The sequence below is a fragment of the Oryzias latipes genome, chromosome 14, assembly GCF_002234675.1.
Source record: "Oryzias latipes chromosome 14, ASM223467v1".
Taxonomy (NCBI): Eukaryota; Metazoa; Chordata; class Actinopteri; order Beloniformes; family Adrianichthyidae; genus Oryzias; species Oryzias latipes.
The window spans coordinates 16,457,587-16,483,805 of record NC_019872.2 but is presented as its reverse complement, the minus strand read 5'-3'; the positions used below and the strand labels follow the sequence as shown (position 1 = coordinate 16,483,805).

Genomic DNA, 26,219 nt, shown 5'->3' with positions numbered 1-26,219 from the left:
CAAATCACATGTGATGACAGCAAAAAAGGATTACAATTTATTACAGCCTTATCACAGTCCAATGTGTGGAAGACACGTGACCAGATGTGACATGTGAATGGATTTGCCATGAATTCTTGTTTGCTTTTTTTGTTTGAACACATATATAATTTACACTTGATTATCTTGCAAGAAATATAAGGAATCTGGAAAGCTTCACCTGCACTGTTTAGTACCAAGGGATTTATCTCTGAGTCACACTAGCTGAATTTTTGGCTCACGATTTCCTGGATTGATTTTAGGTTAGCCAATCGGATCTTTCAAAGTGAACCAATCTTGACCATGAATTGTATTAACAAGCACAAATTTTGACATGAATTGAATCAGTGAAACAAATCGATACACCCCTAATAAACATTTAATGTCATGTAGCATTAAGTCCAAATGGTTAGCCTAAATATTTTGGCTTAAAACAAGAATAAAACAATTGATTTGGGTTTTGATATCCTTTATTGAGACGGAAGTCTTATCCTGTCTGTTCTATTCACATAAAATGACAGAAATAATAGAAGACGAATGCAGGAGAAATTGAATCCATGCAGAAATGCACTTTTTCTGTTGCTGTTTTATCAACTCTAAAAAAGATTAATAAGGCAGAACAGCACATATCAACCAGTTCACAGAAAAAATACATTTCACAGACACTTAAAGAATATGTTTTGACATATGATAAGTTTAGAATAAGACCAGCAAAATGTGTTTGATTGTTATTTTTTGATGTACAGTCTGTTTGTGTAACACATGATCAATTAGTTATGTCAGATTTAGGGAATTTTATAGGATATGCTTGTTTTGTTGTTGCACGTAAACTTTCAACTATAAACTGACATGTAAAAAAGATAATCACCTCTTTAGAAAGCATTTTATATAATAGATTGTGAAATATAATTTTCTTTCAATAAAATATTTGATCTGTGATTTTCTTTGTCACTCTGAGCAGACAGAAAAATTCCAGAAAGCACAACTTTAAAATTTTGATCAGAAATGGATGTAAAATTGTTTTGTTTTTTTAGGAATTCCCTTTGTGCATTACAAAATCAAACAGTTTTTATTGTTTGTATTTATTAAAATATGATCTTCTAAATAGGAGCCCGACCAGAGTAAATGAGTTTGTTTGCACTCAGAGAATCTGCTACAAAGTTTATTTTTTAATTTTTCAGTCTTGTGAATTGATCATATGTACTGTCTTTTTGAAGACAATTTAGGAGCAAATCTTACAAAATATCCTTCTCATAGAAATATAAACTATAGAGCTTTATTAGGTCTGTTTTTTACCTGCATGTGTGATGTTAACCGACACCACGCTTTGCTCATAATTTCCCTTTTTGTTGTTGGATTTCTCACATGAGGAAAAACAGGTGGAATATTTACATTGATAACATTTCCTCTTTGGATTGTAAAGGGGGAAAAAAATCCACTTCTCATGAGCTTCCGAGACCCTGCAGGAGAAAAAAATAGGTCAAATGTCTTTCTTGAAAAATATCCATATATAAACGCTGGTACTCACATTTGGTACTGCAGGCTTGTGTGTGTCTCTCTGTTGGTAGTAAGCAGAGATGATGCAGTTCCTCCTGCAACACACGATGCAGAGCAGTGGGTTTATGTGTGCTGCAGTCACACTGCAGAGCATGAAATGCTCATTTCCAGGATCTTACTTGCTCTGAATGCCTCCACCTGGAGGTAATCCGGGGATGACAGTGGATGCTAGGACTGTGAGGACAGACAGGAGGTCAGGCTCTTCGCCAGCTGAGCACAACTCTTCATAAATCTCTGTTTAAAAAAAAAACAGAAAACAAAATACAGACATCAGGATTCATGTACCCCAAATATTCACATTTTTTGCTCTGAAGTCAGACAAGACCTGCAACTTTGGCCTCCAGCAGATCCTCCAGCTCGGCCTCCTGGTGCAGTGCATCCGCTGACAGCTGGGGGGCTCCAGGGAAGCAAATCAAAATGATGCTGATGTTGTCCAAACTGCCCTGTAAAAAAAGCCAAGCAGCGTCAGCACATGCGACTAATGATGGCTGACCTTACAAATGTCAGCACACGGGGCACTGCTGACTATTTTCACGTCAGCACATCAGTGTCACAGGGATGCGGCGCAGAAGCAAAAACGTAGATTGGCTGAGGCGTTTTGAGGCCACCGTGTGCACCCAAACTGAAGCTCAGTTACGTAACAGTGACATGATGTCCACGCCATCAGTGCTAGCAGGTTCTCTTCGTTTTGTGAGAAAATAAGCGAGGATAAATCCATTCACTCATATTCTTGGGTGATTTAGATTGTCTAACAGTGGGATTGTCTGAAATAAATCCTCCCAGGATAAATCTATGCAACCTGTTCTGACACCCCCTGCAGTCTATTTTAAGGCTCTGCGCAGACTATTGTACGAGAAGCAGCAGCCACTTGAAGCACAGAAGCTGAGGAAGATGCCGCCTCTGCTTTTCACTGTCATTGGCTTTTAACACCAGAGAGAATGATAATTAGACAGGTTTTTTAGTGTTTTCTTTTATTGATGATTTTATTATCGTTTTACTGTGCTTCTTTGAATGTTACCTATGGTTTTAGTGTAGTTATACGTGTGCGACACTTTGGATGTCTGGAAGATGTGAAAGTGCTATATAAATAAAGATTTGATTGATTGATTGAGAATCCCCAAATGTTTTTTTTTTTTTTTTTAATAATATGTTTCAGCAGAACAATAATGGTTAGTGGGCAGCTAAGTCTGCCCACAAAACAAAAAGGAAGAAATAAATAAAGGAAAAATAGGAAACTATTGTTCAAATCCAGCCTTTAGTTTTACAGCAACCTCTAGAGTTTATAGACTAAAGCTATTTATAAAATGCACAAGGTTTTTGTTTTTTCTACATTTTTGTGCACAGCTCTTGAGCAGCGTTCACACCTTCAGATCAGTGAGAACAGTGAGTTCCATTTATAGTCTGCCTTGCAGATATAGATGAAACTTTTAACTTATAGGATAACATCTCCACCCACCAAGCTGTTCTTTAATGTTCAAAGTATGTAGCTTGTCCCTTTTGGGATCAGAACCAGAACCCACATGCTTTTCTTATCATATAGCCAGGATTTTAGGATGAAGAAAAATTAACCTCTCCAGATATCAAGAATGGTGACATGCTACTTTCAGCTCTTCTAACATGTAGTGAACATGTTGATGCTCTGACCTTATAGAGACAGAGGTCAATGACTTGAGCGCAGACGTCCCTCAGTTCATTGCAGACACGCAGTCTATTGTGGATGAAGGCGCACAGCTCCTCATTGCTGATAGTGTCCCAGACCCCATCGCAGGCCAGCACCAGGAACTCATCTGCAGGCGAGCGCTCCACAACACACACCTCCGGTTCTGGGGACACCATCTGTTGGCAGGGGGTCCGGTTCTCCGCCCCCTTGTAGCTGAAGTCCCCCAGGGCACGGGAAACAGCCAAAGAGCCGTTGATTCGTTGGAGGGACACAGTGCCCCCTGCACTTTCGATCCGCTCTTTCTCCAGGGGGCTGAAGGGTTTGTGGTCCTCAGTGGAGAAGCAGACCTGTCCGGACCGGCACAGCATTGCTCTGGAGTCACCACAGTTGGCAAAGTAGATGTAATAGGGGGAAATGAGAGCCGCCACCACCGTGGTGCCACCCCTCTCCCAGCCTTCTCGACGGGCTACAGAGTGCAGATGTTTGTCTGTTTGCATGAAGCCGTCGATGATGGCGCCTCTCACCTTTTCAGGGTTGTCATCAGCTGCAATTCCATCTGAGGGCACAAAATGAAACAAATGCATCACAAAAAGCCACTCTTCATAGCAGATCATCAACCTTTTACCTGCAGCCAGGATGTGACCCAGAAGGTGCTGGGAACAATACTGAGCCACTGTGCTGCCAGCATGACCATCGAATACGGCAAAAAAGCTCCAGTCAGCCAACTCCCCGCCAAGCTGAGGCACACAGTTATGGAAGTCCTCCATGTTGGCCCTCCAGCCCTGCATGCTGCCCAGTGCGTACGTGAGGCCCCAGCGGACGCAGCCCTCCTCTGTCAACTTGTCCAGAACTGGCCGGTCCAGGTAGGGGCTGGGGATGACCTCCTCTTTCTCCCCCTCCCCTGCCTGTTCCCCCTCAGCAGCTCCTCCACGGCCTCCTTTGAAGAAGGAGCTGACCCTCTTCTCTGTTTCTTTCACCAGCTGCCGCACAAATGCAGGCATCTCCACGCTGCCTTTCCTAGATGTTCTCATGATTGTTCTGCCTGTCTGATGGGATGGGAATCTTCTGCGGTGTTTGCAGCAGGGATGGAGGGCCGCACTGTGGGCCTGACTCTCAGCGGTGTCTGAGTAGCCCTGCAGCTCCAGAGCTCAGAGCATGGCGAACTCCGCTGATGGATGTTTTCTGTGTTGCCTCTACGCTCTCCTCTTCTCATCTCCTCTCCTCCTCTGGAGACCTTACTGATCGCCGCTCTTCCCTCTATGCATCCTCCTTCTCCTCTTTGTCTGCTCTCCTCTCTGTGCTGCTATGATTTCCCCTTCTCCCTCGCTTTTTCATAGCTCTTTCCTCTTTCAGCAGCTCTCCCTCAGCCTTGTTATTCTCCCTGCCTCTGCTGTGATTGGCTGGTTATTTGTGTGCGCCAATCCTTGCCCGGGTTGCACTGTGACTGTCATGTCTGAGCTCAAACTCCGTCACCATCCTCCTATCTGCTGCTCGGCCCCTCCCACTCCAATGGTAATCTCAACCTTCGATCTGTGGGATTATGGGTTTGAGGATTAAAGGGCTGTTAGCCGTTTAGTAACAGAGTGATGGTTGGATGCTGCTTTGTAATGAATTCTTTATGTGATCTTTTATTTATGATAAACATGCTATGAGTAAATGTAATCTACTTTTACAACAAATCTCTCTTTTGTTGGACAGTTGTAGTTGTAGGAGGAAACTATAAACCTGTGTTTATCTGCTAATTCTATCAAAAAATAGAGGATTTTATAGGAATGCAATAAAAAAAAACCTTAAATCTTAGAGACAGAAATAGTGAAACTCGTATATTTATTGGATTTTGGTGGTTTTTTTTTGATTGTGCTTTACAAGAAAAAGCCAAAAAATGTTCAATTGTACAAAAAGCATGCAAACATATTTGGCATTAGACATTTTTCTTTAAAGGAACAAAAATGAATGAATGAATGAATGAATGAATGAATGAATGAATGAATGAATGAACATATGTATGATCTAGAATAAAGAGCATATTAAATATAAAATTATACACTGTTTTGTATTCTGTGACTACAAAAAATATTTGGACATATTCCAAATATCATGGTAGAAGTTTGTTTATTTAGGTAATTACATTAAGAAAAAAAATGTCAGAGAATATATATTCAGGGCCTATTGTTTAGTTGATTTTAAGTATTTAATTGTTTATTTTTTACAAACATTGGGTTTCCAGTTCATATAAACTGGAAAAAACGGGATTTCAACCGTTTGCTTCTCAGTTTTTGCAAAAACATAAAGAAAGACATTATGGTCACATTAGATAAATCAAATAAAGCATTTTCTAAATGATATGTCCATCTTTGCCCTAATAACTGCCTTGATGCTCTGTGGTATTGATGCAACTAGTAAAGTGCATGAGCTGCTTTCAGTCCAGGTCAGGTTTTATTGGAAATTTGTTTTTTTAAATTTTAGAACCACTGCAAGTTTTAATCAGAAAGTACAACTTTTATTAACCTCAAATGAAGTGACATGTTTTACATGAAGTACTTGCCTTCACAGATGCATGCAGAGGCCTCCTTATGTCTGGTTGTTGACCCACTGGATGAGGAAAACTGTGTGAAGGCTGGGGACATCCACATGCTGAAGTCTCAGGTTCCCAGTTTAAGTGTGAGAGTGTGTGTGTGTGAATCCACCAAGGGTGGATCCAATACGGGATAAAATTAGGCCAGCAGGCCTTATACTGCTGACGGAGCTGGGGTCGCCAAAAAAAGCCTGGAGTGCAAGGCAGCAGAAGGAGGGAAGAGGAGCGAGCAGGATCGCTGTCGAAATGGCCACCAAACGTAAGGAAACCAGGAGTGTGAGTTTGAGCGAAAAAGAAACAGAGCAGCTGGACAGCTGTCAGATGGATGGGCCCCGATTTTCAATGGCCCCCTCTTGTAGTACAGCTGGGAACACAGACCCAATGAAAAAATCAAGCGCTGAGTCCAGTGTGGACAGAACGGGACTCATTTGAATTGTTGAGTGAATGCTGTCGTTTATCTTGTTCCCAAACTGTCTCAAGGGAGGGAATTTACCGTTATTCAGTAGGGAATAATGTATTCACATGGTGCATGAGGATTGTGAGTTTAGCTTTGACCATGTCTTGCTTTTTTAGTGTTTTTTTGGGTTAACTTTAATGAGAAAACATAAATCTTCTTTGAAAAACATAATGAATTTAGTATTGTAGTACAGATTGATTTTTCTGCAGGTTTAGCAAACATTTTTTAAGTGTTTACAGCATAATGTTTAGCTCAGATAACCAACTTTGATGTCAAGTTGAACCAAAATTCCACCAAAACGTCCAACAAAATGGATGTGAGATGTTCTCATTTAGACTCAATAAGTATGTCTGCTTTGATGCTTACCTCTAATAAAGTGTGGATCTGTCTTCCTGTTCTTCTTCGGACTGTTTAGGATGCATTTCTTTTATTTTAAAGTTGACTTAGAGGCACAGATGGAGAAGCTGAGGAGCCGACAGACTGAAATGTGTTGCTGCTCAAGAAATTGTCTCAAGTCCCCTTTAGCTTCAGTAAAAAACACAGCAACAGCTTGAGTGTCAGAGAAGAGTGTCAGATCCTCCACGCTCGTGTTTTATCTAAAACCCAGCATGACCTCCTTCTTGTGTTGAACCGTGTTTTACAGTGGTGGACCTGGTGTACTGGAGGAGCATGAGGCGGACAGGTGTGGTATTCACGGGGCTGGTGATTGGTCTGGCCAGCATCTTCCAGCTGAGCGCCATCACAGTGCTTTCTCATGTCTGCCTGGGTATCTTGTGCATCACCTTCCCTCTCCGTCTTTATTATAAGCTGCTGGAGCTGCTGCGCTGGAACCCTGGCATCCACCCTTTTCAGTGAGTCCATCCGTTTGGCTCTCCACCTGTGTGGTTCTGATCATAGGACTCAGCGTGGTGTGTGTGCTCTGCTTGTTTCTCATGTCCTGTGTGTTTCTTCATGAGCAGGTCATATCTGGACTACGATGTCTCCCTGACAGATAAGGACACAGTGATGCTGGTGGAGGAGGTGGTGCTGCTGGTCGCCTTTGCTGTCACAGAAATCAAGCGGCTTCTTTTTATCGATAACCTGATCGATTCCATCAAGGTGATGATCAAACTAATTTTATGATCTAATCATCCTAAGGTTTTTTTCATTTATATATTTTCCTAAACTTTAAAAAAACCCAAAAACAAATACTCATAAACACAATATTAAGCTTAATTTTCTTTATGTATATATGTTCTCCATCATGAGAAAAACGCCACAAGAACGTGATAAAAACACAATTTTCATTGGAGTGGGTCTTTAAAAAGTGTCTTTGAAAACAAACCAAACCCCAAACAACTTAAATTGTTTAGTTTAGCAAATATTGTACATGGTACATTTAATATATAGCAAATAGTGCAGTTTTTTTTTTTTTTTTTTTTTTTTTACAAAGAGATCTCAAAGTCCTCAAATCCCTCCCCATAAGGCTTATCAGAGAAATCCCACGCTGCTTTGAGCTGCTTGTGGCCACACCAGCTTTGGTTGTGCTCAGCTCTGCCCTCATTTGAAAGTATTACCAGATCTTTGGCAGCAGCCATCTTCTCTAAATACCAGCAAGTATTTTTTTTTATGAAGTACAGAAAATAAACTGTAGTGACAACTCAAGAATCTTCTCAGGCGTCTCTTGCACTTTGGAGTGTGTTTTGTCACGTAAAAGGCTCCAATCGAGCTCAGTTTCCTCACAGATGGTGGGACTAGTTTCCTCTGAGATAGCCTTGTACTTTGGTTGAATGAAACTCACTCCTCAGACGGCAGGTTTCCAGTGAGTAAACAAAGGAGCCCCAGAGCGTGTTTTACTGCAGGACTGGTCCTTTTTACACTTTATGCTTCCTTCTTTCTGCACCTCACAGACCATAAGTCAGGTGACTCGGCTGTGGATTTTAAGCATATTGCACTTGACATTTCACGTGTACACAGGCCTATTCAACTTTTTTTTAGCGGGCATCTCTTTTCTACTCTCTCTGGGGTTTTTGCTCCCACGTTTCCACTGGAATCTTGCAATTGCCTCTAATGATTGCTCCCAATGTCACGTCATATTCTGTAACTGTTGCAGAAAAGAGTCTCTTTCAGCCGCTCCAGCTGTTAGAGGTCACTCCTGGAGGGGCGATTCTGTTTAGACGTTGGAAATGTTCAGAGACAGCTGTAGGTAGTCCAAGTGGAATTTATATTTAATTTGTTTAGCATCTCTGTAATTAGGACATATAGTTCATCTAGTGTGGTTTGGTGTGTCACAGAACACAAGGATAGATTTCAGAATCATACACCTTGTATTTTTCTTATTGCAATATTACTGGTTATAAAATGGTGATAAACTGATTAAAGAATTATTTTACTTTCTCATAAGAAAGCTTAGAAATTGCATTTAAATAAAAAGCTTCACGACAGGTTTTGTAAATGTTTGGCGCCATCTAGTGGGTACAGTGATTGATTGGCTTTAATTAAAGACTCCGTTTTAAAAAAAAAACATTTTCAGATTATTTGCATAATAACTGTTTCCTCCTAAAACTCCACTTTATAGGGGATTTCTTTTACATTCAGTCTAAAATGTTGCATGTCAGCTGCCACCAGTTGCATTTCATTAGTAGGATTGTTGTGTTGCAATCGATCTAAAAAAGGTGCAGAAAGGGACAAGCCGATCACTTAATTTGTTTACCATTTGTTCTTTTTTCTAGTTCGTTTTGCTCCTTTACCTGCTAACCTATGTTGGCACAGTGACCAACGGACTGACCCTTATGATTGCAGGTGAGCTCAAGAGTGAAGCAACAATCTTTTAGTCTTAATTTTGTTCAATTTGAGCGCAGAAATCTGTCATTATTTTATGTAAATTTAGTGTTTTTGCATTAAATCATATAGAAAAACATATATGTCCTTGTTTCACAGCTGTGATAGGTGTTTTCTCCCTTCCTCTGTTGTACAAAAAGCAGCAGGTGAGATTTATCTATTCATTGATCTTTGCAGGTTTAAAGGTGATCTATGTTAACAGTAAAAATATTCAAATTTCGATCATTTTTGCGGCAGGTGCGGATAAGAAGGATGGCGAGAACCTTCAGAAGTTTGGTGAAGAAAGTCAGAAACCAGTAAGCTGCTAGTTCTTTGTTTTGTCAGTACTTTTACAAACATTTTAACAGATAAGAAACATCTTTTTTTTTCATTCGCATTTTGATTTGTTTTTTTGCAGGTTGGACAGTCTGTATGGGTCAGTGACATCCTCCGCTCCCTCTGCCCCTCCATCAAAACCTGCCCTGCCGCCTGCTGCTGCCGCTGCCCCCAAACAGAAAGCCAAGTCAAAGTAACTTGACTGCACAGTGAGAAGATTCAGGAATATTTGGAAAATGTTGGAATGGTTCATCGTCTGTGGGGCTGCTGATGGGGGCAGCTCATTTCCATAACTCCACCATGATTGTTTAAAGGGAGCAACACTTAACTGAGTCTGACAGCAGAAACAAAGCTGCCATTCACGCAAGGAGGAGGAGGGGAGTTTCATTCACTGACATGCTCTCCGCGGGCTGCCTTTAACATTCACACAGTTGTCCTGTTTTAACTGGGAGAACAATCATTGAGTATACTTGTCCATTTTTCATTCTGGACTGCATACATTCAAGATAGATAACTGACATTGCTCCCTCTTTCTGATTGTTGGCAAATTATGGAATGGGCCATAAATTGCCAACAATCAGCATTAAAAGCGTTGACCTGGTGCACTTTTAAGCAGCAAATCTGAAATAATAATGCCAGCATTGTTTTGCTGCAGCCAGCTGTACTGCTATTTATTCAGGCCCTAACAGTTACTTTGTTTTCCTCTTGGTTTCATGCAATTGGAAGCTACTTTATCTGGAATGCAACAACAAAATGCACATTTCTTTGAATAAGATTTGCACAAAAAATGTAAAGTAACGTCTTCAATGAAACTGATGGTTCTGTAGAAATGTAGTAAATTAATTCGGAGCACCCCCCCCCCCCCCAGTCAGCAGGATTTCAGAGTGACCCCCACTCGTCCTGTAAAACACTCTCAGGCAATCTCAGGGGACTTTTCAGCAGATTTTACCATGCTCTGTCTAACTGTTGCTTTTCGCAAATGAATACATGTTATCGGCAAATATCAGAGTAAAAAGACACTCATTGGTCTACTATAGAAATTTACAAAGAAATGTTTGGATTACAAGAAAAAAAAAGAAGCAAATTAACGTCATAATTTACAGCTGTTGGGGACTAAAAACCTTTGGTGATGTAACAGAGGTAAAAACACATGAAATAAAAACAGGTAAATAATTATTTAGGATTCTACCTTCACTTTATGTCAAACGTACAAATATTTGGTCAAATCAATTTAATCTCAATTAATTTTGTTTGAGTATTTTTTTGTTCTTTAAATGCATTTAGTATTTCCAATGAGCAGATGCTCTTGGTGCTACAACATATTAGCACATACAGTACATAAAATGAGTGTCCTTTCAGAAACATGATGCTGAAGTAAATGACGAGCAAGCTTTTCCTGTTTGTGTTAACTAGTCGCCAAATCTGAAACAGTAAACAGTGACTTTAGAGCAGTTTCTGAAGGTTTTTGAGTCAGATCAGTGTTTGTTTAGACCAACACAATAAAGCTGAACACATACTAATGTCTTAATGTGCCTAAGGGACATTTAACTGCATGCACATGTGTTTTCTGAATCACATGAACAAGTGACCTTTGACATTGGCTCTTTGTTTGATGAGATGTTCACATGCAATACTCGTGGCAGGTAAACTATTAGAAAATATTATATTTATAACATTAAGAATGCTCTAACCCTTCTCAAATGAAATTGTTCAGACTGAAACCACTTTAGTTTGTATGGTAAATATTTTTTTGTTTTTTACATGCATGGCAAAACCGCTTAAAAGGTGCAACTTCACAGAGAAATGATCCCGATCATCTTTACCTTTGGGTTTACACCATTTCTTATACCTTTTTTCTTGCTGTATTTTTACTTTTATCGTTCCATGTTGCTCCCAAACAAAAAGTCTTTTTGCTCTGCGACTTATCCAGATCCGACAAAGTCTTTGCTGCCCCAGCATGAGCCGCTTTACAGAACCTCAGAAGGAATGCAGCAAAGAGGGCACTTCACCACTTGGTGTCACTCTTACAAAGTGTGTGATCCCAACCAAATCCGAATTTGTGCAAAAACACTAGCATGTCCTGTAGATACATACAGTGAAAATGAAACAGCTCTCTGCTCTTCAGTGTGGCATCAGCAGAAGAGACAACTAGATCTAAGCTGTTAATCCTGAAAAGAAAAACTTCAACCATCAGTTTAAACTCTCTTCAATCTTCAAGGACTTTTTTTGCTTCACAACTATGACTCACAGCTTTTGCCACTGTGTGCTTACCTTAAAAAAGGTCATTGAACGCCCACACTTACAGATGCGTGACTTTCCCCAGCAGTTTAGAAACAGCCGTGTAGGCTTTTCCCACGTGTATTTTTCTTTAATGTCACTCAAGAAACACGATTGGCTATAATGTGTGTTTAATAAAAGTAATACGTCAAACAAAAAAGCAACCATCTTGTTACTGGAGGACTGAGAATTCTACAGCATGCTACACACTCGCAGGAGAATACTCCCAAAATGGCACTTAGAAAGGGTTAGTTTCAGGAACAAAACGATAAAAGTCCACAGTAGTATATATAAACTTCAGTTTCCTTTTTTCTAAAAAGCTGCAGTCATATGTATTTGTTTCCCTGATAAGATGAAGAACACAGCAGTAAAACTGATTCTAAAGTTACATTTCAAAATCTACAGGTTCTGTTTGCTAATACATTGTTTTACAACAGAACTGCGACATAGATACTTTTATAATTCCTTTATGTTCTGAGCTTTGGCTCAGTTGTTGATGTGTAAAAACACTGTTTGAATTTATGAAATTTAAATACAATGTAATAGCTCGACTTTTGAGGAATTCCCCATTTTCCCCAGTTGTTTTTTACGGAGCCCTGGGCATGACATGAAAAAATTATTATTCTGTCAAATTAGGATTTTTTTGGGCACAAATGAGCATGTTGTGGTCACAGATTAGTATTTTTAGGGCACATTTTAGCATTTTGTATGCACAAATTAGCATTTTATGTGCCCAAATTAGAATTTTGTGGTCACAGATTAACATTGTGTGAGCACAAACTAGTCTTTTGTGAGCACATATTAATATTTACGCATCTTCAACATCTACTACTAATTTGTAGCCACTAAAGGCTAACAAAATGCTTACTTGTTGTGACAAAATTCTAATTTGTGCAATTTATGGGCACAAATTTGGAATTTGCAGAAACAATTAGGTTTTTTTGTTTTCTTTTTTTTTTTATGTAATGTCCAGGGCTTCATAGTTTTTCTTCTATACATGGTTACTATAAGCTCACTCTGACAGGAGGTTGTTTCTCAAAGTGTCCCATGTGATGGAAATGCAAAGACTGGCCTGCAGACAGGCACGTCCCTCCTCTTTTTTGCCTCTTGCACCGAGAGCTGCCAGGTGATTGGTGGAGAGCGTTTGGGAAACAGGTCACACGTAGTGCTCGTGGTGGTTGATGTAGACTCTGTCTGACCCGCTCTGATGACACACCCATTCAAGACGGGAGTGTTGCTGGTTGGACCGCTGTTGGGTGGACCGTTGCGTTGCCGGTGGTGCTGCCCTGGATGCAGGTGGCTGTTCAAACCCGGGACCAGCTCTACGAGTCTGCAGATAAGAAGCACTTTTATCGCGTTCTCCCAACCTAAGTTGTGCTTATATGTCTTTAACCTATATTACCATCATCAGTATCATATTTGATTAGCACATTTCTGATTTTTTCCTTAAAACCCCATTATATATAGCTTGGTCCATGTTTCCATGCCCTGCAGTGCATAATTATTTAACTAGGGACAGTATAAGGGCTTTTTCTGGTTATTTCAACACGGCTGCTTCAATGAAATCTAAAAAAAAATAGAACTTTTGCTAATTTTTAAAACTTTAACGTGAGAATAACTCATCTTTGTTATTATATAGTTTGAATGACTACTTGTTGTATTTAAATAAAGCAATATTTGTTGATAATTAATTCTTACACCATGTATATTCAAGACAGTTGGTAAATAAGGTGATTTTTCCCTGAGGACTCATGTGTATATTTTAACAACTTATACTTACATTGCTGTGAGTAAAAATTTACCCAATGGATCATAATCAATAATATCTATATCTCATTACAAAATATTGCAGTTTTTTTATGGATTTCACTAAAGGGTTTAAAAAACATCTAAATAAAAAAACATTGAATTTCCCGAAAATTCTTAGACATTATGGGCTTTACGTGTTTAAATGCATATGAGAGTTAGCATTGCAGAGATCCTCCGATCCCCACAGATGCTTCTAAAGTGATGCAACAAGAGAGTGGGGTTCACCTGACACAGCCAGGCCACTTGTGATGCGTGGACTCCCAGAGGAACAGCGGGTGCTCTCTCCGAGTAAGGAGGGGGCGGCTTGTGAGTCGGGGGAAGGTCAATCCTTCAGCGGGGAGAAGACAAAAAACACACATGGCAGTGAGGAGATATTTCTATTTCTCATGACAGCAGTGGTACAGTGATAAGAGGAGAGATGAATCCAACAGTCAGCACAGTGATGTGGTCGCTGAGAAATCAATTACTGGGTCGTATGTGAAGGACGGCTGCTCGAAAGGAACACGTTGTGTCAACACAATGTTATTCAGGCCATCTCTTTTTGGCTTTTGAGGGTTATAAATTAATAAAAAGCTGCACATGGCGAGAAGTGTGAGACATGAGCACTTTCAGGCAGGGGGTGATGAAAAAAGATGCTCCGTTAGAAATAGAGGAGTCAGCATTTTTGCATTTTTAACCACTGTGTTGCTCCAATATACTGCTCAGCTCTGGCCAAAAATGAGTTTCTGATCCAGGACAACAGGAACCTTAACACAACAAACTGAACGATTTGAGATGCTTGTTCTGCTAAATGTGCACAAATCGCCAAAGTCAGAGCATTCTGTCATTTACTGGAGTCCCCATCCAGCACTAAATGAAAACCTAGACACTGACCTTGGCAGTTCATAAAAAGATGTCATGACAGGCATTGATTTTCCACCTCTGGGTGTCACTGAACGGCGTGCTTATCTTTCTACGTAGATTACAGTTGGTGCTCTCAGTGACCCCATGTCCTATGCTCACGGCTGCGCCTGATGGAGCGGAGGGACGAGCCCTGCCTCCGAACCTCCACCCCCACAGCGCCGTTCCTCCGGGACTCCCAGCCACGGTCACACTTAAGATGCGAAGTTTGTTCGTGGCATTGACCACCCCGGCACATGGCTGGACAGAGCGTCCTGTAGTGTCAGCACAGTGATGCAGTGCCCACACCCCAGCACGGATGTTGAGCTGTAATTCAAGTTAACCCTCACTGCCGGCGTTCAGCCTGTCAGCCTCAACCATTTGCAGTATAGTCTGTCATCACCCCCCAAGACTGAGCTGTCACTGACAATCCACAGTAGATGTACATTTGTGAGGTTCCGTTAAACGAACAGGGCATTCTGGTAGACTTCCTGTTGTTGTGAAGTGATTTCTAACAGATATCAACACATTGTCAAACATCAATGACATTTGATTTTGAATTATTTCTGTCTTTGTTTGGTCTCTGTGGAATGGTTGCAGGTGCTGAGGCCTGATGGGTAAATGCAAAGGTTTTTCTATCCTCATAAAGCTGGTTCACTTCTGTCTGCTGAATCACATTAGCCCAAAAGCTCAGATTAAGACTTCCGTTCAATGAATTAAACAGATAAGAAAAATAACAACTTTCATGTATGTAAAGAATGTGAGTTTTTTACAGCTTTCCTTTCTGTTTTAAATAATTCTTTTTTTTTTTAGAAATGTTTACACATTTAGCAGGTTTCTATACCTTTAATTTAATACATCAATTAGTAGCTTTCTTTTGAGCTTTGACTGTAGTAATTCTATATAATATTTCTTTATAAAAAGCATTACGCCAACTGATCCAACTGTATTGGTTAAAGTGAGAAATCAAAAAACCCATAAGAAAACACTTTTCTTTATACTATGGTCCAGGTGAACACTCGATTCTGATTGGCTGGTGGATGTGGATTAAAAGGTGATAATGGACGACCTAAAAAAAGAAGTTCCGGTCACATAGCCCAAACGTTGTATATCACTGCACTGGCTGCTTTACAATAAACTTTTGCTTGATCATCTGGACAAATAAAACAAGCGGTAAGAGGTGAACTTTCTCTCTGAACTGATGCTTTATTTAATCTTTTGTGACGATGCTTTGCCACTGCAGTCGAGGTCGGAGATGGCTCAGCCAGCATTACCATGACAACGTGGCATTTTTTTTGAAAAAGCTATTTAAACCGAAAATATATAACAAGAATAAAGTACTAAAAATTGACAGAATGTTTATTTATTTTGTAAGTGACCATGGTATAAGCGGGATAATGGCCTTCGAAGTGTGTGTTATCAGAAATTAACAGTCAATGCGGAAGCCTGAACCGTCCAACGCTATTATCCCTTACATGTTGTTGCTCATTTAAATCTCGCACTCCTTATTTGGAATATTATTCAAGTCAAAAAGTTATAAAAGCAGTTTGGTGTCAGTTCTTTCCTTCTTTCTTAACAAGATAAAAAACTGAATGAACATCCTCAAAATGTGCTGATTCCACACTTTCTGCCAGGATATGCCGCTTTATCACAAAGGTTGTTATTTAAAGAACACTCTTCCCCTAATGGTACAGCTCCTCTGTTTCTGTGAACTTTAATGCCTCGTGGAGGCGGTATTGCCTGGAGGGTTCCACCTTTGAGCACACAAACACAAGCATTTCTGTTCAGCTCTGTTTTGCATTTGTCATGAATTTAGGACAGACACAGCAGAGGCAGACAAAACATGGTGACACTCACTCAAGGCGTTTTATGTCAGCCACAGAACTCTGGCAGAGCATGTGAATAATTTAACCACAAAGTTCTTTTTCTTTTTCTCATGTATGAATGTGAGTGTGCACAGTAGAAGCCGCCTGAAATGGCAGAAACCATCTTCCAGCCTCTCTCCTTGTCCTGCAGAGGACTCCCCACCTTCAGCTCTCTCCACAGGAGCGAGGAGCAACCCCCCAATTGTAGCAGTGGGCTTCTGCCACCTCTGGAGGTATCACAGCATTATCAAACCAGCCGAGCATGCTCAACAGCATGAATTATTTGTCAGACTTACACTTTGTCGGTGAAGGGTGATGGCGAGGTTTTGCGGGCGGTGACGATCACAAAAGTGAAGACGGAAATGAGGAAGAGAGCAAGCACGGCGCCCATCACAGCTCCAGCCACAGTTATGGAATTGGACCTCTCCGCCAGGGACTGGTCTGAAGTTGAGGAAAGAGAAGAAAAAAAAAATCCAGTACAAAAAAATAAAGCACAACGGACCACACAGAGACAGAAAACTCTCATATTTGTGGTTTGCACTTAAGTTTTAATCCCCTATGGGAGTGAACAAAAGCAATTTTGTCTTAAAAGTACAAAAACAGGCGCTTGCACATTTGAATTATTCAGTATTCACAACATAGCAAAGAAAGTAGATTCATAAAACACTTTTTACACTGATTTGCTACATTTACATAAATAATGCATAGGTAGTTGTGCTAAATGCTTTTCAGTTATTTCTATTGAAGTGATTGGTAAGTGAATGATAAGATTTTAATTCTTTTCCCTTTAGTTTTAGGGGGGAGAGGGCTGAAATTCATGGCTGATAGAATATTCTATCTTTTTTCATTTGTGCTTAAAACCCAAAACATTTAACATTCAGAAGCATTCAAATTAATTGAGATGAATGAAATTTTATCCTGAAATAAAGTCTGACCCAGCACACACACATACACGGCTCCGCTTTTTGACATTAGAAGTACTGTTTAGTAGACTTTGTCTTTTATGTGCAGCTAATTATTCCAGCCAACTTGCTGGAGGAATTCTAGCTTGTTGGAGCTTTAAAAAACAAAAACAAGAAAAGGAGGAAAAGCGATAATATCTTTTCATCAAATTTTTGGCAGTAAAGCAAATAAATCCTGAGAGCTCTCAAAGGAGTTCACTTCTATCCCGTCTAGAGACACACGGCTGCTTATTACTGCTCTTGCTTTTTATCCACACTGTTGTGTGTATAGACCGTGTCACACAGCCACTACGTACATTTTGTGCATTTTGCACGGATGAAAATTGGTCAGACGTGAATATGCGTGGAAAAAGTGAGAAAAGTTGTCTTTACGTGAAATTTTCACAGTTGTATCACGAATGAACCACGTTAAAACCACAGAAGGTCAGAACTTTGTCTAATCAGGAGCTACTTGGCAGTGGTCCCCTCCCATGGTTGCCGTATGGAATAGCCCCCCCCCCCCCCCCTCTCGGTTTTAGACTTGTAGGACCCTTGGTGGTGGTGGTGGGGGGGTGCTTGGACATCACTGCCAGTAAGCAGCAGATGTCCTTTCAGCTCCCTAGCCGCCAATTTTAACTGCACCGTAGACATTTAGGGCCCCTTGGTAGGGTGGGTGAGGGGACATCCCTGTAAGTATTCAGGAGATGTCCTCTCAGTACCCTACCCGCCAATTTTAATTGCATCCCCTTAGTACACACACCCTTTACCCCTCAAAATATACACTCCAACACCAACATACATGCACACACACACCCTCACAAACACATACACATGCATTTCACAAGGAAATGTCCTCTACCCCATCCCTGGAAGGGGGTAACAGGCCCCTCGGCGACGGCGCCCGTGTCCCTTGGTTGCTGGCTTCCTGGGCCCGGCAGCACCTCTCTCTACCCAGGGAGAGGGATCCCTGAGTTCTCTGGCAAGACAGAAAGCCGGGGATCACATCACATCTGAGCCTGGGGTGTCCGTGTCCCTGTGGTGTGGGTTCTGGTCCTTGCCCCTGAGCGTTGGGCTTTGCCAAATTTTACACTGTGGGCGAGCCTGGTCGGGCTATGTTTACAACACTTCTTGTGACCCCCTCCTCCCCTGGGTGTCCTCCTCCTGGGTGGGGATAGCCGGATGGGTGGCTGCCTGGAGCATGGGGCGGGTCTCCCTCGGGGGGTCCTGGCTCATACCTGAGGTTGGGGTGGGAGGATGCCCAGAACTCCTGGGTGCTGGTGAGGTGCTCGTCTGGGGCTGTGGCCGCTTTTCTGGGGCGGGCGGGCCCCGCGTTGGGTCCTTCTGGTGCGGAGGGGGCTGCTCTCCTGGTTGGGCTGGAGCTGCACTCTTTGTCCCCCCATGCCTCCCTGTTCTCTGGCTTTGGGGGCTCCTGTGGTGGTCCTACTGGCCCTGGCAGCGGAGGGTGGTTGTTCTCTATCTGCTAAAGTGTGGGTTTTGGGGGGGGTTCTAGCTGCCGCTGAGGCGGGGGTCTTGGTGAGGGGATGACTGGGCACTTTCCCTCCTTCTTTTTACATTCCATCATCCATTTTAGAAGAACATAAACACTCACTCGAGCACAAGTGTTCTCTCCCCTTTGCATGAATACTTTTCATAATTGAATGAAATATTTCACACTACTGAATCCATGGGTGTGTGACCATTATTTGTATTGAGTACATGTTGACACGTGAACATTTTTGGAGCCAACAGGTGCAGTGCAGTCTGGAAGTTTGGACACACCTTCCCATTCATTTTTTGGGGGGGGGGGGGGGGGGGGGGGGGGCTCCAAGTTCTTGGTCTGTACTGTATGTTTGTAACATTTGAGTGTGTGTGGACAGGCCCCGCCCTTATAGACCTGTATTACACCTGAACCTCACTGTAATGATTATAACCATCCAGCAACTTTTTGCTTTATGCAGCTTCATGGTTTTAACCCCCCCCTTCTATATTCTATATCGCCCTCTTATCCCCCCCCCTCTCTTCTTCCCTCCTTTCCTTTTCCGTCCGGTCCAACACAAAAGATTGATTAAAATGAATAAAGTTTGGACTCGATCACAAAAGAGGTTTATTCAGTCATACTTCTGGTTTGTCAGAAGATTCATAACCCCTGTTGTTAAAATAAAATATGTCCAACACAAGAGGCTTTCAACTCTCATCTGTTTGCCCAGCTGTTGGACAGGACAAGTTAAGAAGAAAAAAAACATGCAAGAAGTACGAACAAACCACGCAAAGAACACGTAAATCAACGGAGAAAATGAACCGTGCGTGATTTTGTGCTGTTTATATGCAATTCATTTGTGACTCATGAGTCAGTTACATAATTTTAACGAGATATGTGTGCTGTGTTCATGGTATGAAAGTTATATATCGGTGGAACGTGTGTGAAAGGTCCGTCCGACGTATATGAACGGTCATAGAAAGCCACAAATTTGAGTATGCATCTCCCCAAAATCCCATTGCATAAGATTTACGTAATATTTGCGTATAAACTACATCAAATATGCGTAAACTGCGTAATTCGCAACAGATCTGAAATTTTGAACAGCTTAAAACCGAATTCACAAAAAGACCATTCGACCAAACCCCTTGACGGACATCTATGCACATCCACAAATGACGAGTGCAAGAAACGCTTAGGAATCACGAATATCCCGCATATATCCCGTATAAGACTGAAATGGAATACGTGTATGCACAAAATGTATGTAGTGGTTGTGTGACATGGCCTTATGCAGCTGTGTGGTATGGCAGAACTACTGCAGGCTCTGCACATTTACCTTTTTCTAAATTGCTCCCTTCTAGGTCATATCCATCTCCACCAGCCAAGGAGTCTGCTTTGTTGTGTTTTTTACAGCATGTCTTGAATTAGCTTCGTTAGGACCATATGCCTGTATATGCTGCATGCTGAGGGGATTAGGATTAATCTTAGTTAAGATGTATTACACTGGAACAGAACGGCAGGCTTTGGTCAATAAGCAGCAACGTTTAAAACTTTGAATGTGGGACACTGAGGGAGGTGGAGGACAAAAGGGGGAAGGAATACTGTGGAATGGTCAATTTGACTCAATTTAAACTGCTGAGGTGGATAGGGGGTAAAAAGAAGAAAAATCAATGATTGACTGAGATGAGAATTCTAAATAAAGGTGGAATTATGATGCAGGCGACCGGTGCAAGGTATCTTAGCCACCACTGCCGTCCGTCTGTGCCGCCCTCCCCCTTTTGTAGACTAATACTTGATTACCGTCACCTTTGTCAGCCCTTGAACTTTACAAATCACCATTTTCTAATCTCACAGCATGACAAAAATTGGTGGAACAAGATTTTTTTTTTTTTATCAAAAAAAGGAATTTGAAAGGTGCTGCAACGCACAATGCATAAAAGCTGAGCCATGCCTGGTTTTAACTGTAAATGTTAATTTAAAAAAAGCCATTGTGAGGAAAAGTTAACATTTTTTTATGCACTGAAATATCCGTTATATTGCTGATTTGAACAAATGTCGTGTTTTGATATTTACTTTTTTTTGTTTCATATGGCATCTACTCTGAAGAGGCTAAGATTAGTGGTGTTAGAGGATGGATCAGCTACTCCCCACACAAGGATTTCGCTCCAGATTTGGCCCCCTTCTGTCCCTTGAAAGTCGTTCCCACTTAAGCACTTCAAAAAAAAAAATGCATAATGTGTCTGCAGAGTTTGGCAAAACATCAGTGAAATAAACACTAAATAATTTGGCCAAAGATGCAAAAAGTAAAGTGAAAAGTGGAAGCCTGTAAGAGTGTTTCAGTACTGTCAAATTTAAGATGTCAGTTTGCTTCCTCCTCTTCTTTGGAGTTTATATCAAAGTCTCTCCATCAAACACTCGTCAGTGTTGCATCCCTCCGAGCCGTTTGCTTACTCCTTTGTGCACAGTGAAAAGTATCCTTGGAAACAAAAGCAAAAAGCAAGTCTGATAATCCTGTACACTAACTAGTGTCTCAAACAAACCCAAGCACTCGCTGGGCGACATCCTTGCAGCAACTGAGCTGCTCCAACCTTTATTTCCCCCACAGTCCAGATCTGCTGCTGAAAAGCGGTCAGCCTGAAAGTGGGGACTTTGTGTCTTAAAGACCTGTGGAACGGGCTGACCAGTGTCAAGGTCAAATGGCTGGATTATGTCTTCATGACCGGAGGGGCTGGAAACCTGCAGGATGAAATGGGCCGTTTTCACCTTTAGTGGACAGTTTTTTTTTTGTATTTGTGGTTTCCTCACAGCAGTGCAGTTAACCTCTCAGCTTCCTGCCACCCCCCTGCCCGCCGATGCATCTGTCTCCCTCCGCTTTCCGCGACCAGGTAGAATTTGTAGGAAGACAGCTTCCATCAGCAGCTCCAGATGAGCTTGTTGCCATGGGGACAGTCAATGGGCTGGAGAGTGGGGACTTTGGGCCGGTTGGAAACACTCGGCGTTTAATTTTACCAGCTGGTAGACACCGGGAGGACGACGTGGGGGTGGGGGTGCAGTGGATTCACAAAGAGGAGGCACCGTAGGGGACAGGGGGGCCTCTCTGTCCGAAACAAAGCAACTGGGCCTGATGAGGAGGGCACAGCGAGCCCCCACATCTCTGACCAAAGAGTGGGGAGGAACAGTTCACAACTATAAGATCCATCCAAATGACACCAGCAACACTTTAGCAGTCTTTGTTCCAGGAGAGCAACAAGGGATGAAGTGAGTAGAAAATGATTTGGGATTACATCATGGGTGGCGTCTCCAATATGCACGCTGGATATGTGTGTGCGTCTTGGTGGGGGGGTGTTATGCAGCAGTATGGGGAGCTAGGGATGATGTCATTTCTAGAGGAACAAAGAGGCTGAGTCTGAGCAGCGCAAAGTTGAAAGAAGCTCCAGAGAAAAATGAACTCACAGGTGCTAAGGTGCTTTATTGAACAAAAGTATCTCAAAGGGATTGGCAAAATAATGCTCCACTGTTGTGACTCACATTTGTTTTCAACTACAAATTTACATTTTATTCAATATATATATGTTTATACACAAAAAACAAACCCTAACAAGATCCAAAGGTGCTGTTCATCGACAACGTGAGACAAAAGGCAGAAAAAAAAAACCCTGACAGATATTAGTTACTCATTTCCGCACTCATTCAAGCTTCACCTTTGTGTAATGCCTTTAGGTCTGCAAATATACTGATGTCAGCTGTCCAAAAACAAAGTTAATATGGCACCAAGAAAACGTCCTCACGCCACGGATAAATCTCAGAGCAACGAAACATGCCATAATCACAAAAAGAAAAAAAAACTAAGCATCTAAGGCACTAGGTGCATTTTCTCAAAGATATGACTGCTTTCTATACAAAATATTCATACAAAAGAACTTCGTAAATCTAAGTGCAAGGCTCCAGAGTGACGAGCCACATAAATATAGCATATTGATTGGAGGAATTTTCTGTCACAGTGCATAAAAGCAAAACAAGGGTTCGGGCTGCCGTGCTTCCTGTTTTGTGCAATAATGAGCAACAGGCTAAACCCTCCAAAACGATCGTTTTCATTAAAACGGCCTAAATTAGGTTGTAAGGCTGTGCATTTCACTTCCCTGGAAAGTGCAAAAAGAAAATATATCAGGTTTGCCTTCACTGTTCCCTCCCACCTAAGCAGAGGTGGATGTGATATCCTTTGTGGAGCTCACAAACCAAGAACAATCTTTAGAAAAACCAATAAAGCAGTTTTTTGTTTTTTTTTTAAATGTCAGCTACAATTTATTAAAGCAGAAAGATGTTTTTTTTTTGACGATTTCAGCACCACAAATGACAAGTCCAACACCTCTGAGGTACAAAGACGGCAGCATGAACTGATGCTCAATACTAAAGTAAAGGGGATGAACAGGAACTTGTCATTCATCAAGAAAGTTCTAAAATGTGACGGTCCTCTCCATGAAGCCGGATTTCTTTCACCATTCTGCACAGCATTTTGAACATACATTTTTGCAGACAGGAGTCCGATTCTCCGCTACAGGTTGCAATAAAGCATCAAATCCTGTGGTTTGAACTGCAGCCTATGTTCACTGAACAAAACAAAAAAACGAACAATTTGACAAAAGAGTTACGATACAATTTGTTTTAAGCTGTAAATTCAAGCATGTTTCTCTTTTGAGCTACCCTGTACAAATCATTGACACATCAGTCATTTAAATAGCCTAATGTTGTTTTTTTTTTTTAATCAGTTAGTAATACTTAAGTTAAACACTGTCGTCCTATTTCTAAATACAACTCAAATATTCAGCAACTGGAAGGACATATTTTATAAGTGACTAGTCTATTTTCACAAAGTGTACATTGAAGAAAACGTGTGTCCTCCCAACAGGTCGGTAGGCAGGAACAAGTGCCAAAACACTATAGTTCTGATTTGTATACAAACACTGAAATTATTATTTACATGGAGATTAGCTTTGTCAATGTTAAACACCTGATCTACGAAGGCAAGAGAGCCCAATGAGACAATAAAATGAACGTTTTTTTTTTTTAACATGCTACAATGTTTGACTGTGAACCTGACAATAAAAAAATACATATCTAATTATGAATTCAGCTAATAATTGTTTCTTTCTCCTTTTACCTTAAGACTTTAAGTAAACACTTCCTGTGCTGTTGATGAAACCGACTCAAAAGTGTTGATAATTATGGAAAATTACCTAAATATACATATAAATATGGGTCTGTCTTAACAATATCCAAAGGTTTAAATAAAGAATGTCATGCATGCAACACCGCCCAAAAGAAATAGTCTCAGGTTTAGTTTCTGCAGGTTTGTCAGGCTGCAGAAGTTAAAAGGTTTAAGTGTGGAAGGAGGACACCATGGTAAAGTGATGGCACATTTTTTTTCTTTTTCTGACTTTATGACCTGCAGGCCGGTGTACAGTTGCTGCTGTACAGGAGAGCCTTTTTCAAACAATTCCCTGCTGATTGTACACTGGTAAGTGTTTAAATTCCCAAACAGACCAACGTTTGGTTGACCTACAGCCGGATGACGGGTGTGCATCTCAAAAACCAAAGTTTCCCTGAAACTTGTCCCAGAAAACATGTGCAAAGGTTTGTAGTAAAACAAATTAACTGGGACCATTCTGAAGCGTCTGTGCATATTAAGGCTCAATCTTTGAGTTCACAAGCAGGACGTTTAGCAGTTGAGCTATTTTAGTAGAAATGTCTAACGTTAAGAAGCAAAGACTGCAGCAGAGAGGAATGAACAGGACTATTTGTGGGATAAAGTTCTAAAGGAGGCAGTGCAATGCATTTTATGAGCTGCAGGACATCGGTTTTTCAGATTTGATATTGGGATTGATGTTATACCTGATCATATAAAAGGCTATAAAGGCTTACTTAAGAAAAAACAAAAAAAAAAGCGGATAACCTACATAAAAAACTCAGACATTCCACCAAAACTCAATAGAAAGCTTCAGATGTTTGCTTCTTATAATTGAAGATAATCTATTTATGTTTTCAAAATAAGTGTTTTAGTGCTTTATAAATAAAGAAAAAGTAATGATTATAAAAATCACATTTATAAAAAATTATATGAATTATAATAAAAGTAAAAGTAATTTAAAAGGGAAGGAAAGCATTTTACATCCATTCTGCACAATTAGCAGTAATCTTCAGAATAACCAAATGTTAACAGCAAATGATAAAAAACAAAAGATTTTTTTGAAGTAATAGTTGTTGTAAATTGCAAAAAAATTAAAGAAATATACTTTAACCAGTTGTAGGTTTTTGAAAGACTGCATTCCGCTTTTAATCAAAGTAAATTAGTTTCTTTAAGGGAGGTTTTTTGTGAGCTTGTATGGAGTCAAATAAAAATCAAATGTTAGTGGATTATGTAGAAATGAACAGAAGACAGATTAGAAATGGCAGTCCACAGTAAGGCAGCTACAGCAGAGTATTTGACACTTCTCTCTAAACACAAAGTACTATCAAGCTCCATGATGCAGACCGTCAAAGTGCTTTGAGCAGTCCTCAGAAACACAAACATCTTGTCTCAAGTGTAAATCTGGATGCTTGAACAAAACAAGCCAACAACTGAATATTCAAGTAGACCTGTGTGCACACAGATGACAATTAGAGTGTTTTACTAATTTTTTCCTTTTACTTTGCGTCTCTGCTCCTGCAGAACCAGGTGGACTGTCAAACGTACCACTCCCTACGTGAGATGACCGAGCCATCCGTGTGCGACACGTAATCACCCTCAGCGACTCTGTCCCGGCAGTGGTCTGACAGGTAGGCGGAGCCGTTTCCTAGTGGTTTAGGTGACTGAGGGTATCTGGCACTCCTGGCGTGCTGTGGACTTGGATACTGGGCGTGTTCGTGATGGTAATTCTGCTGTGGACTCTGGTGACTGCTCTCCCTCATAGCCCTGGTGTAGCCGTTGACAGGGTACTCTTCTCCGTTGTAGCTGGAGTGGAGGCGGCGGTCCCGGTCATGTTTGAGCTTGCGGTCCCCCCACTCCTCCCGGTCTTGGTCCTGTTTGCAGGAGCTGGTGGGGCGGAGTTCGTGCTGTGCAGGAGCTTTCTGAAGATCACTGTTGCCCGCATGCTGCTTGGTGTAGTAGTTGCCGTGAAAACTCTGGTGTTTCCGCAGGTAACAAACGCCAACCAGACACAACAGCAGTAGCAGGAACAAGGCCCCTCCCACGGCCCCACCCACTATGGAACCAAGGTTACTTTCGGGCAGGGCTTCAAGTGTGGGGGAGCTCAGAAGAACATGGCCTTTATCAACCACAAAGGTGGAGGAGGAATAGCCAGTGAGGACAGGAGCGGTAATGGTGGAAGGCATGGTGGGAGGATCTAATGAAGGGAAGGAGGGTGGGAGGGGATGGAGAGTGGAAGGGAGAGATGAATAGACAGAAGCAAAGAATGTCAATGCAGCTACATCAGCATTTTACTAAGAAGGGAGCAGCCAACAAAACCTCTAAACCATGGTGCAAACGCTCAAAGCAGCAGGCCATACATTCAGATTAAAAAAGGAAGTTTA

At 41.3% G+C, this 26,219-nt stretch overlaps 3 protein-coding genes across 4 annotated transcripts in view; 1 reads left to right on the top strand and 2 right to left on the bottom strand.

The window, feature by feature from the left end:
• Positions 1 to 14: 14 nt before the first annotated feature.
• Positions 15 to 4,632, bottom strand: LOC101170947 (protein phosphatase 1B). Its single transcript, XM_004076539.4, has 6 exons — positions 3,861 to 4,632; positions 3,220 to 3,791; positions 1,901 to 2,018; positions 1,695 to 1,809; positions 1,547 to 1,610; positions 15 to 1,478 (listed from the first exon to the last, which is right to left on the bottom strand). The coding sequence occupies exons 1-6, from the start codon at positions 4,264 to 4,266 to the stop codon at positions 1,461 to 1,463; spliced, it is 1,293 nt and encodes a 430-aa protein (XP_004076587.1). The 5' UTR covers positions 4,267 to 4,632; the 3' UTR covers positions 15 to 1,460.
• Positions 4,633 to 5,963: 1,331 nt separating this feature from the next.
• On the top strand, positions 5,964 to 10,850 carry LOC101161432 (reticulon-2). The gene is made up of 7 exons (XM_004076499.4): positions 5,964 to 6,069; positions 6,911 to 7,118; positions 7,227 to 7,365; positions 8,979 to 9,048; positions 9,187 to 9,233; positions 9,325 to 9,383; positions 9,485 to 10,850. Exons 1-7 carry the CDS (start codon positions 6,057 to 6,059, stop codon positions 9,597 to 9,599), a joined length of 651 nt encoding a protein of 216 aa, XP_004076547.1. The 5' UTR covers positions 5,964 to 6,056; the 3' UTR covers positions 9,600 to 10,850.
• A 413-nt stretch (positions 10,851 to 11,263) lies between these two features.
• Positions 11,264 to 26,219, bottom strand: part of LOC101170697 (nectin-3-like protein) — a 30,996-nt gene continuing 16,040 nt past the window's right edge. Inside the window, exons 6-8 of one of the 2 annotated variants that reach the window (XM_011483629.3) lie at positions 16,529 to 16,673; positions 13,714 to 13,816; positions 11,264 to 13,009 (exon numbers count right to left, since the gene is read on the bottom strand). In XM_011483629.3, coding sequence (XP_011481931.2) covers positions 12,836 to 13,009; positions 13,714 to 13,816; positions 16,529 to 16,673 — 422 coding nt within the window. In that variant the 3' untranslated portion in view covers positions 11,264 to 12,835. Of the gene's footprint in view, positions 13,010 to 13,713; positions 13,817 to 16,528; positions 16,674 to 22,102; positions 26,033 to 26,219 lie in introns of those variants that run through there. The other variant, XM_020708970.2, reaches the window with a different exon arrangement.